Source organism: Hipposideros armiger, unplaced genomic scaffold (assembly GCF_001890085.2).
Source record: "Hipposideros armiger isolate ML-2016 unplaced genomic scaffold, ASM189008v1 scaffold_246, whole genome shotgun sequence".
Classification (NCBI taxonomy): Eukaryota; Metazoa; Chordata; class Mammalia; order Chiroptera; family Hipposideridae; genus Hipposideros; species Hipposideros armiger.
Genome location: NW_017731596.1, coordinates 1,388,852 through 1,401,373, shown reverse-complemented (window position 1 = coordinate 1,401,373; position 12,522 = coordinate 1,388,852). Strand labels below are relative to the sequence as shown.

General features: G+C 46.9%; 1 protein-coding gene across 7 annotated transcripts in view; it reads right to left on the bottom strand.

Annotated features, from left to right (window-relative positions):
- ERG (ETS transcription factor ERG) overlaps positions 1 to 12,522 on the bottom strand; it is a 192,108-nt gene that overhangs the window by 62,678 nt on the left and 116,908 nt on the right. For all 7 annotated transcript variants that reach the window (XM_019655782.1, XM_019655783.1, XM_019655784.1 and 4 more), the window contains one exon: positions 694 to 911. In XM_019655782.1, coding sequence (XP_019511327.1) covers positions 694 to 911 — 218 coding nt within the window. The remainder of the gene's footprint in view (positions 1 to 693; positions 912 to 12,522) is intronic.

Here is a 12,522-nt window from a genome sequence, read left to right as displayed (position 1 = left end):
CTGAAATTTTTTATTCTTCTTCCTGAATACGTACGGGGCGGTATATCATTCATGGGAACCAACTTCACTGTTCAAAACTGCATCCAGTGAAATGCCTTCGAGGGCCAGGGGTCATGCTGCGTTTGAAGCTGCATCCTCTGTGACAACAGCAGCATTGTGACAAACTCAGAAAAGGGAATGATTACGGGCAACACAGGAGCCTGGCCCGGCTGAAGGGTGAGTAAAGAGCAAAGATGAGAAGAGCTGCGCGCAGTAAGGGAAAGGGGTGGAGGACGGAAGACAAAGTGGATCTATCAGCAAAGCCATGTGGCTTGGACATATGTGACGCTGCCAGGCCACTAGCTGACACTCGCCCGCCATAAAAATATAAGACAGCATTAGTTTCCAGACAAGAAAAACCTCAGAGATGAATTCTGCCATATGTGTGCATGACGCCCCTCCCCCAAGTGCCCTCACACCTGGAAAATTGAACACCACGTCTTCAAAGCGAGTTCTCGGCAAACGTACCACCGGTTTTTACAACCTCTCTCCCCAACGCAAACCACTGGAGACCACATCTTCTCAGACTGCCCAATATTACTGGGCAGTGGCCTCACTTTCTGAAAGGATGTTTGGAGAAGCACGCCTAGTTTCCACGTGGCCTTTACAAGGGACAGGAATACCAGGACAATCACGAGTCGGCGATCCCCTTACCTTGAGCCGTTCACCTGGTTGGGGTTACATTCCATCTTGATAGTGACCCTGGCTGGGGGTTGAGACAGCCAGTCCTGCTGAGGGACACGTGGGCTCATCTTGGATGTCTGTCCATAGTCGCCAGAGGAGGATGCGGTCATGTCCGTCTTGGCCAGGTGTGGCGTTCCGTAGGCACACTCAAACAATGACTGGTCCTCACTCACAACCGATAGCGCTTCCTGGACGCCCAAAGAAACACAATTCAGGACACTCGGAGGGACAGGCATGTCTCAGAAAACTGCTGACTTTACAGTCATTTCTAACGGGTACCACGGTTTATTTAGGTCATTTTATGGCCTCCATTTCAACCTTTCAGAAGAAAAACACGTAGCTGGTTTTCTTGCCTCCAGACCATAAGGGATGGAGCTGGCCGGCTTAGGGGAGCTTTTACGCAGGTCTCCAAACACCCCAGGCTTGACTGGAGCAGGGAGATAATACTCACTTTAATCTCAACTCGAGGAAGTTGAATTTCAAAGGTCTTAGAAGACATACAATTGCACGTGTCATTATTTGACACATGAAATTTATAATTCAAGCAGATGGGGTACAGAATGGCCATGAAGATTAAAAAAAGAAATTTGACGGCTCACACCTACACATCTGGTGAAATCGCCACATTCCCGGGAGATTTCAAGGAAGAGGTACTTAGAGGAAGAGTGAGGGGAAAATGGGGCACCAAAGGACAAACATACACAGACACGAGTTTTTCCACTTCTAAGTTATGAGCCGAAATAGAGTTTCAAGTGGTGCTTCCATGATGGTGAACATCTGGATGATAAATGAAATAGCAACAAAAAAATGCTGTGAATTATCCAGATGTCTTCAAATACCAGGATGTTTAAAATATCTGGATCACTAAGTAGCTCGTACCCCCGCCTCCTTTACTTTCTTTGACATCTTTGCTCTTTTGCTTGATTTTTGTAAGCAGAACTAGAAATATGTCACTGGTGTTTCCTTCTTCTGTGCTTTTAAGTCTAATGAGTGGCTAACCTATCTATGGCTCTGCTTATATCCTCCTGCCAATTCAGCAAAGGCCAATTTGATCTGGAAATAGCAACGATGTGAATGATATACTACTGTGCAGCAACTACACAGAGTAGCTATGAGACCATCCAATTTTGTTTTCTATAACAGAAAAAAAATCCACGTGAAAGCTCAGTTTTATTTCAGCATTGCTATCAATGAGGAAAAAGCAAAGGCTGACTGGGTCACACATTTTTAAAAAATTGAAACTTTGGAGCCAGCGGGGGACTGTGGAGATCGTCTAGTCCGAAGTTCCCCAAATGAGAAAATCTGAGACCCAGAAAGGTCCAGACCTTGACATGAGCTGCTCAAGGTCAACAGGGAATCAGTGATGGAACAGACCTGTGCTTGATCATTTGTTCCCTCGGCCCCGCATCCTACGAAGCCCTTCTTACATTTCCTGGCTGGGGATAGGTGTTTACATTCATACTCCCTTCCTATTCTTTGAGTTGACAGTTAAATAAATAACGATGCTTCTGTTAGTAACAGAGCCTTATGAAGCAGCCTTTCTAAGATGGAGACCTCCCTCTCTTCCCAGTAGTATCAGAATCTTTAGGGAACATACGCGGTTTTGTACCCAGCCCAGGGTGTACTCGGCCACTCCATCCCCCACGGCCCCAAGGGCCAACTCCTTTCACAGCTTCCCAAGTATAACACATGGACTTCATTGCCTGACACGCCGTGCAGCGTATCCGTGAGGGGGGAGAACGACGAAGGACAAACTCCACGCTTTGGCTCTCAGAGTGGCGGCCACGTGTCTGTGCATATATAACACCCCACCACCGCTGACTTCTTTAAAATTCCTAGAATCACAGCCCTGTGATACTCTGGGGAAGAGTTAGCTGGGAGTTTAAACAGTAACACAAAGCATACAAAAGGACAGGTTGTGCCGGCCAGAGAACCAGAATAAGGTACAAGAAAGAAAAATGAAAAAAGAAATAAATAAAGGGAAATATCTTGAATACACAGTAACATACACAGACAGCACCAAAGGAGGCAGCAGCTCAGACGCGCAGTGTGTGCAAACAGGCGAGGTAGGTGCCGGGGGAGCCCGAGTGACATGGCTCTCTCTTCTGGTCACAAATGGAGGGAAGGAAACTACGAAATCTAAACTCACAGATGACGGTTTAAAAGAACCAACACCATGAACTTGGCATCATTGTGCTAATTAATAAAGACAAAAACGATAGCTTCTTAAATCATTTTTGCAAGACGGAGTATCTTTTCTGGTAGCAGCAATGGCCAGAAGGGTTTTACACACTGAAAACAGGAAGCAAGGCGGATGGCTGCCCCCTGCGCTCCTGGGCCCTGCAGGCTCCGCCAAGGCTCCAGGGGAATAACATACTATGTAATGTTAGCGTTGGCTCACCCACGAAGAGAAACATGAAAAAACGTGTGATGTGTATCAGAAATCGGCAGGAACAGGTTAGATATATAAGGAACAGGCTAATTTTTAACTTACAAACAAAAAAGAAAGTGGCTTCCACAACACAAAGAGTAACAATGTTACAGTATTAATAGCTCTCCAAGATAAAGTAGGATAGTCTTGCAAACACATCCAATGACCAAACAAACACGGTGTAAGATTTTAAAAGTGGACCGAAACATTAGGACCAAGACAAGGCCACCGTGTGTGTCTGGAGCAGGAGGAGCCTATTCTCACATCTGGCAGAGCATTACTTCAGCACATGCTTTCTAAAGAAAGGAATCAAAGTTAATTGAGATCGATTTAGAAAAAAAAAGTTCCAAAAGCTGGAGAAACACACCTTTTCTTTGTATCTTAATAGCCTCCTCAAAGTTAGTATCACATAAAAGTGAGAACGGTGATAGGATTCAGCATATCAAAAGTTGCTTTTGTTCGCTGGAGGAGAAACAGGGTAAAAATGAGGAAGCTTCAGGATAAACCTTTCAAAAGGAGTGAAACACAGTCGGCATCCTAGGAAGACACAGCAGTCAGAAAGCCGGCCTCAAAGGTGACCCTAACTAACCTAAGAGTGCTAAACCCCTGGAATGAAGTACAGGTCAGGAAAAGGAAACCAACAGAGAAGCAAAATCACACACGCAGACATGCTTTGACAATGGGGGCATAAAACGAGGCTGAAGGGAAGGCTTTCCTAGACCTGCTTCACAAGGACGGTCAGTAAGATGAACTGCCTGTCATGACAGGAGAGTACACAGCATCGCTACACGGGGACCATCAGCCTGCGTTTGCTCGCCCACTGACTTGGCCAAGTTACACGCAGGCTTCATCAGCCCTCTGCCTCGCTGTGCATGACAAAGGCTGCTGCTGAGGACCTTCCCGACTTCAAAGCCCAGAGAGGATCTAGGCAGGAGGATTAAAACCAGGATGGAGCTCTGAACACAGGCGAGTACCCGGGAACACCCGAGTTCCCCAATTCCAGCTCCACAAGTGACTTTCCCTGGCCTTGACTGGCACTGTCTCTGCTTCCCTGTCTGCCTGCCACCTGGCGTCCCTCCTCGTGGGAGGCCATCTTGCCTACCTAGCTGCCTACCTGCCAAACCTTTGCAGGATATTAGTTAACCTGTACAGGATATTCTCCCAGCGCCTCCGGCCAGCCGCGGGACTTGGGAACTGCTCTGGCTGCTGTATGACAGAGAACTCCAAAAAGGCAGAACCTGGAAGAAATGGGGTCTAACAATTTAACATGCCTGCCTCTGTGCTGCTATAAAAAGAGCTAAACTTTAGACTGGTGTGTGGGGGTGTGGGGGTGCTTTTTTCTGTAGCTCCAGGAAAACGGAGGCTCGTCTGATGTGGCAAGTGGCAGACGACCAACGCCGTTTTTTATGAACGTATAAGAAACACATAAATTCTAAGCAATCTATCCCCAAATAAAAGGGGCTGCTGTGCCACGTGCAGTGTTTACTATTTCGTTTGAACACTGACACAGCAACAGCACATGAGGACCGGTCCTTCGGACTTCGGTCACGCGATAACGGTTGCCCGCTCATTACAGAAAGTGATGACTAAAACGAGATTCTGTTCCGTACCTGGGACTAAAATACGCTTCTGTTTCTAAATAACTAGATTTGGGTACAACAAAGGGTCCAGCATGCTGAGACTAAAAACTAAAAAAAGGAAGAAAAGAAAAGAAGTCAATTGCACTTTGTACACAAACTGCCATTTCCAGCAACAGGGCCCCCTTTTGGTAACAGATGAATATGTTGGGAGACTCCTTTATTTCACGTAAAAGCACTAGGAAACGAGGGTGTGGGCTCAGCTTTGCCTCTAATGTGTGCCTGATGGCTCAGAAACACAATGTAATGTGAATACACAGACTACAACATGCTTAAATTTTCATGAAAATCCAGGCGTGGTGAAGTGTTGAAACCGAGAACCTTAAAGAATGATGACTCTCTTTCACAGCTGGAGTGCGTGAAGGAGACAGAGGGACGTGATGCTTACGGGGTTTTCAAACAGTCAGAGGACAGCCAGATGGAGAGGTCCAGAGTGCTGGACTCCCAAATCGACCTCCTGTTTCCTCAAGCCTGTGTGCCTCCAATAATGGAGAGAAACAAATGGGAAAGGGAAGCAGAACACGCTTGCTAAGGTTCTGGGCGCGCTGCGGCACAAAAATCCTAACATGGGTCCTTGCACGGACAACACGGTGCCCACTTCAGAAAGCCAGCGTCACCTAAAACCAAGAGCCTGCCTTTTCTTGTCAGTTCTCATCGCATTACAACCCAATGCGAAGTTCTTCCTTCCATTTCTTTCTCTCGCCTGTAGCCAAGCAGAACTTGGTACCTCACAGAGCTCCTTGCACTGTGATCCATAAGAGATTTTAGCCACTTTCTCTGGACTCCTAAACAGCTGACCCAACACATAATAAACCAGGTTGCCTTGTGAAGCACTTTGCATGCAGGATCTTTTTAAAGCCTATTTCACTGATTTTAAGATGCCCCATTTTCCACATTTTACCCACGCTGAAACCTTGCTTCTTTTTTTGTTGTTTTGTTTTTCTTTTTTGAAACCATGCATCTTATGTCTTGCACCCCCGCATCTTACAATCAGGGGCGTGCCCCCGTTTATTGGCAGCTTTTCTTCTTCCTGACGACAGATAAAATAACTAAAGTAACGGTTCATTTTATAACCAATGACATCTCAGAATGTATGAACTAGGGTCGCTCAGCCTGACGACAGTCCAGTCAGGCCAGCTGTCATTCCTGCCCACAGCTGGGCTGGACAGAGAAGTACCAGCGCAGGGAGGACGGCACAGAGGCAGGGATTGTGTCTGCGGGTGGACTCGCTCCCAGACGTGGCATAGTCCGCTCTCTGGGTGTCATGAGGAGAAAGGGGTCGCTGGGCTGAGGAGGGCACAGCAGGGCGCGTCCCCTTCTGGTCTCATCACGGCTGAGCGGTTATCACAGATAAGACAGAGTCACTTAGAAAGAGAAGCTGGTCAAGGGAAGAGGAGGGAGACGATAAGACGATCAATACCCAGCCTCCCTGGATTTAGGACGGAATTAAAAGACCAGGACCTTGTAAGTATAACATGCTCCCCGATGAGCCTAAAAGCTATGCAGCACTAGGTCCCAGAAACACCTCATTATTTCTCACGCAATGGTTTAAACGAACAAACCTGTTCTTTTCTTTGGTTAATCAGATTAGTCAGGCCCAAACTGATAGCCATGTCAGTTGGGGTGCATTCATTGTGGGTGGATGCCTAACTTCTCTTAGCAAAAAATACACAGGAAAAATAGGGCAGGTAGGAACACCATTTATAATACGCTGGAGCCAGTGCCACTTGGCGGCCATTCATGGATGTCTGCAGACCTAATGATATGGAAAAACTATTTATTAGGCTGCCTCAAGCCCAATTGTTTATAGCTTCTCCTCAAGGCAGAGAGCATGCGGGAGACGCTTCTGGAACGTCTATTCTTAATCACATTTGGAGGAGAAAAAAGCAACACAAACAAAATAAACAGCGCACCACCCAGGGCAGATCACCCCTCTCCACCATTCGCCCAACAACAACACACCCATCCCTCAGGAGTTTTTATTCTAAGTATTCAGATACAGCCACATCGCATGTGACCAGAAACTTCATCTGACTGGTGTGTCTTTTCATTACAATACCAAAACAGTCAAACACTCTACATTACAGATGCCTTGGAAAGATGGATGCGAGCCATTTTTGACATTATTTTCTCTTCTTAATCATTCAGTGGAGGAGACATGAAAATCATATATTAAATGCAGCATCTAGCTTTGTGCTCACGTTTTTCTCATTTAGCACACTGCTATTTCAGTTTCAAAAATATAAAAAATCTTGGATTAACCTCAAAGGAAAAATGTACATAGGCAAATGAAGTCCATCTAAAGAGCGTATTTCTCCAATGTGGTATCACTTCAGTGTCAAAGAAGTTTACAGCTCCAGTCCAGCCCAGAGTTAAGACAGTAAGACCCAGGACGGGTGTGGAGATACATACACATGTGTACACACACACACACACACTTAAATACGTGTATATACACATATGCATGATATATACACACATATATATATATATATCACACATGCATACACACACACACATACATACCTACCTCTCTATCTGTCCTTATTATCTTTATTATTACAGCACATTAGAGGACCTTCCATAGTCCTTATCTTTTAGCATATCCTCTAGGGCAGATGTTGCCTAATATGCTACAGGGAACCTGAATTCTTCCCTGTCGCCTTTACCTGTGTCTTCCTTTCTCATCCTAGAAGGTGCGTTCCCTGGCCTCAGCATGTCCCTTCAGGAGAGACTGAGCCGCAGACGGGGCCCCCCATGACCGTCAGCGGAGTCCCCTGCTCTGAATTCACTGGATCTCTCCTTGGTTCTGAGCAGGTGTGGCCGGCCCCTAGAATTCTGCTTGTTCACATACTTCTCCCCCAACTCCCGCCTTTATTAAAATATGAGCACTTTCCAGGCAAGATCCTCTGTGTGTGCGCTCCTCGCATCACGACAGCTTCTTACCATCACGTGTGAGGATGCTAAGGCAAGGGGCTGCATACCTGTGAGAGGAACGGGCAGTGCAGCCAGGGACCGGGAATTCGGAGGCTAGCTGCCACTGGCAATACGTCTGCAGTCATACAATCACGGAGCACATTATTGAGGCTTTACCTGAAATCTTCTTAGGTTTCAACTAGGGACTCTAGAGAGCTAGGGAACATATGACAAAAAATAAGGCTTACTAGAAAATGAACTTTCCCCAAGTGAGGAGAGAAAGAAGCATGCAGTGGGGAAGCAGAAATTCTACAAAATTGTGGCAGGTTGGAGCTCTGCAGAAAAATTTTTCAAGGAAAGAACAGTTATGTTCCAGAGAATGAAACCTGGATTTAAATGAGCCATGAGGAATCAGAAGCCCAACAAACATAATTTTAAAATAACTCTCATTTGCTTTCTCAGTTCTATTCAGGATGTCCTTTGCAACACCTGAAAGGAGAATGAGATGGGTACACTATCAAGGGTACAAGGTTTCAGGTATACAAGATGAGTAAATCCTAGAGATCACAGCTCAGCATAGTGCTACGGCTACCAACCTGCGTTGTGTATGTAAAAATTTGCTAAGAGGCTAGATGTTACATTAAGTGTTCTTATCACAAAAAATAAAGGAAATAAAGAGGAGAAAAGTCACCTGTCACAAGGGATGGAGATGTTTATGGCATTGATTGTGGTGATGGTTTGCTTCCTTCTTATCTCCAAACTCATCAAGCTGTATACATTAAATATGTACAGCCTTCTGTGCGTCAATCAAGCCTTAATAAAGAGGTTTAAAAAAAACAACCCAAGAAACAATGTGTGATGTTAATAGCTTCTTTGTTCTCCTGCAAAGAAACACACTTTTTTCCCACAGGCTTTTTTCCTTCTTTAGAAATGAACAAAAAGTGTAAAAACATGTGTGGAAGCATCCTGTTTGTATGTTTTCAGGAGATCTGAGTGCAGAGGATGCAATCTCCTCCAGGTCCTTCTGCGCCCCGTGGGGTGGTGCGGGGCTGACACTTAGGACTTGTTTTTCTCATCATTGTCATCAGGTAACACTCAGAGAATACTCAAACAGCCTTCATTTTTATCTAGTTTCAAATCATTCATTTGAGATGCAAAGATCATTTTCTTTTCCCTTAAAAAGTGAAATTTAGGACACACACGGAGTGTGCTGTCAGCAAGGCAGAGCGTAATGGCCCTGGACATGGGATCAGGAAAGTGGGGTTTTGCCCTTGCTCTCTGTATCCCCTGGGGAACTTCCTTAACCCTTGACCCCACTCTATACCAACCTCCCAAGGTGAAGGAGGATAGTGCATACTTGCATATTCAAATTTAAGTAGAGCTGCCTTACTCTTGTTTGGGTCTCAATTTCTTCAATTAGAAGTGTGGTGGTCCAGATAAGGGCTGCCCGGCCCCCAACCAGGGGTATGAAATGGAGCAAATGAGCTCGTGTATATAAAAGGTTTCTTATGAACCTTAAAATTGTATTTCAATTATGCTCACATTATAGTAAGTTGGTGTGACTGATGCAAATTTTCCCCGGGGTTCTGGCAGTGGTTTGGCCCATCCCTTTCTAGTCATGTTCTAACAAGCAAGATGCCAGGAAAAGGGACACAGTCACTTATTCCTTGTAAGCACTAAATGTAAGAAGCATGTCTCTTTATCTAACATGGGATGAAGGATGAACTCGGATCTTTTATGGTTAAGAGTATACATTTGTCACTTTAGCCCCATGTGATATACCTTTTTGGTCCCTGGCCCAGTTCTATGTGTGTGTGTGGGGGGTTGGGTTGTAATTCTGTGTTAGTTTGTTTGATGTCAACTAACCATAAGCTTTGTGTGGGGAGGGGTCTGGAGCCCCTGCTCAGAACTGTAGCCTCAATCTCAGCTCCACCCCTGTCATGCTGTGGGCTTTCTCTCACCGGGGGTGAGGGAAAGGAGGGAGAGAGGGGAGAGGGACCAAGTTCTTATAACGGAATACCCATTCGTATCCTTAGAATAGTGCATGGCACACAGCTGATGTTCCTTAAACTCCCTTGGGAGGTGGGATCTATGATGCTCTTCATTTTAACTTCCCTGAAAACCTCATGAGGTTTCCATGGCAGCCTTGCTAAGCTCATGGGACTGCTCTATCCTTCTGACTGTTGAGGCTTACCTGCCCAGGTTGGGGTACAGGTGGCTCAGGTTTCAAGTAGCCAAGAGGGTCCTCGGAATCGAGCCCCCAGACCCCCAGGGTGACAAAGCCATCGGCGTTTTTCCTCTACCGGGACAGTCTTTCTCCGAACACCAAGGGAGGGGGATGCTAGCATCCCTCTCGTCTTCAGAAGAAGCCCCATGTTAAACAGGCTGCTCTCTGCTCAGCCTTTTCAGAACACATGTCCATCTGCTAAAAATACAGCACGCTACACATCTGGAAACGGCGCCCCCGCGAAGCCCCGACACATGGATTCATTGTTTTCGATAAAATTCCAAGAATTTTATTCATGAGAAAATTCTGGCACAATGGAAAAACCTGGCAAGCTCCGGAGAGCAGCAGATGTGCTGGCCTCCACCCACGGTCCTGCCGCTGGCTCAGCTCATTTTCATCAGGTGTCTATCTGGTGCCTTCAAACTTTCAACCCAAAATTTCCCGTAAGAGGAGGGACATTGTAACAGCCTTAAATTTTTTTTTTAGTTGATGCAATTCCCCCCAAGACACATGTGTCATACCAGATTCAATATGCAAGCGTCAGGATGGACACATGTGTATTTAAAAGGAGCCGCAGGCACACGAGGTCCCTGGTTTGAGCTCCAGCTGCTGGTTCAGCTCAGTCACTCAGTGAGTGTCACTCGTGCCCTGGGGCCTTGACCTGTTATCTATGAAGTAAGGTTCTCTTCCCGCCCTGTCCAAACTGCAAGCTCTTCCGCCTGCATCTGTAAGCAGCTGTGCGGATAAGGGAGGGACCTATCACCTGTGGGGTGCTGAAAGGCTAGACGTTACCTGTAGGCTCCTGCCATGAGGCCCCTGGAGTTTACCGTCCCATGTCCCCCGGCTCTGTTCTTCTATCCTAATGGTGACAAGGTACTCAGGACCCCGAGAGCTCATTGCACGTCTTCAAGTGTGGTTAGGACGGACCTCCTGCTCGGGCCCCTTGGGCTGTTCTGCGCAGAAAACCCACCAGTAATAATAAAATATGGTTCCACCGACCGAGAGTCTTACAGAAACGGAGGCTCTTGGGCTGGGAGAGGAACACAGGTATGGAGTTCCCAGTATTTTCAAGCTGTTCCCGGGACCCCCTTCCTTTCTGTTCCATCCCCATCGCCAAATAACTGCTGGCACAGGCTGCACACTGTATAAAGCAGACAGGAACATGGACGTTTCCTTTTTCTGAGACGCCAACGCCCACGGTGGAAAGGGCCAAACGCTCACCCACTATGAGGGTCCCGTCCCTGCCAAGCCTTCGCGTCATCTCCCTCCGCGGGGCTGGGAGGCCAAGCCTGTGCTCTGCAGACTTTCCAGCACATAAATCTACTCTGGGTGCTGCATAGGAAGGGGACCGAGCAGCCAGGGTATCACAACCCTTATTCATGCTCTGGGCTGAACTCATTCCTCTCCTATGATGTAATTCGGGGCTCTGGGGAGCACCCCATCATCAGAACGCTTTTCATGCACCAACAAGCTGGTGGCTGGTGAGTCTTCATTTTTCGTGACTCTGGGAGCGTTGATTTCCCATCTAGTATGAATGATGAATTGTCAACGTGTCCAACAATTTCAGACTACACATACAGAGATCACAGCCAACAAGGCTCCCTTGGCCCAGGCCCTGAGTCCTCTGTAACTGGTCTACTCTGGAAGTCAAAATCACTCTGCGAATCTGCGGACCTGCTCATCCCAAAACCACTGGGACCTGCAGAACGGCTCGGGCCTGACAATCTTAATGAGGCCTCCACGAGGGTCTACACCTCGGTTTTTGGGTGGCCTCCTTATCTGGGACCTCTTTACTTGTTACACCGAATCCCCATGGAAGAAACGGAGCCCAGGGATGTCCACATCTACCCCTCTTCTCCATAAGAAAGAAGAACGTTCCAACGCCCAAGGTCATGGACACTACTGAACAGGCCCTGAGAGGCACAAAGATACTTATTGGACAGGAGAGGGATGGACAACTGCCTGCCCGGCCCTGTGGCCTGTGCACAGCTACCTCCTTTCAGAGTGGTGGGGTTTTCTCAGTCACCCACCCATTCATTTGCATAAGAAGCCTTAGGAGGGTGTCACATGTGCTTATATCTACTTAAAAGGACAACTTATGTAGAACAAAAGATGATTTTCCTTCCCTGTCTTCCAGCCTAGCGCACTGGCACTACTGACTCCTGTTTGTAAGCACAGCCGCACTTCAAATTAATTTAACAATTCAAACAACGTGTAGAGAAATGCGCACCTGGAGGTCAGGAAGGCACTTCTGCCACTGTTGGATCTTAAGCCGTAAGCTCCTGATCTAAACAACAAGCAGACTGGAGCCCTCTGAAGTCCCGGCCACGCGGGGTCACACAGGTTCCCAGGAGCCCTGACGCCTGAGGCCAGATTTTTATTTATACATTTGATGCTGGTGCAGTTATTTCCACAATCACCACGCACGTCCACAACAGTTACCCACACCGCCCCATAGATCCCTAATGTTCGCTTTCTTTCCACTCATGTAAGTGTCTCTAACCTTCATACTTTGCTTGAGAGAGAGAAAGAAAGAAAGAAGAAAGAGAGAGAGAGAGAGAGAGAGAGAGAGAGAGAGAGAGAGAGAG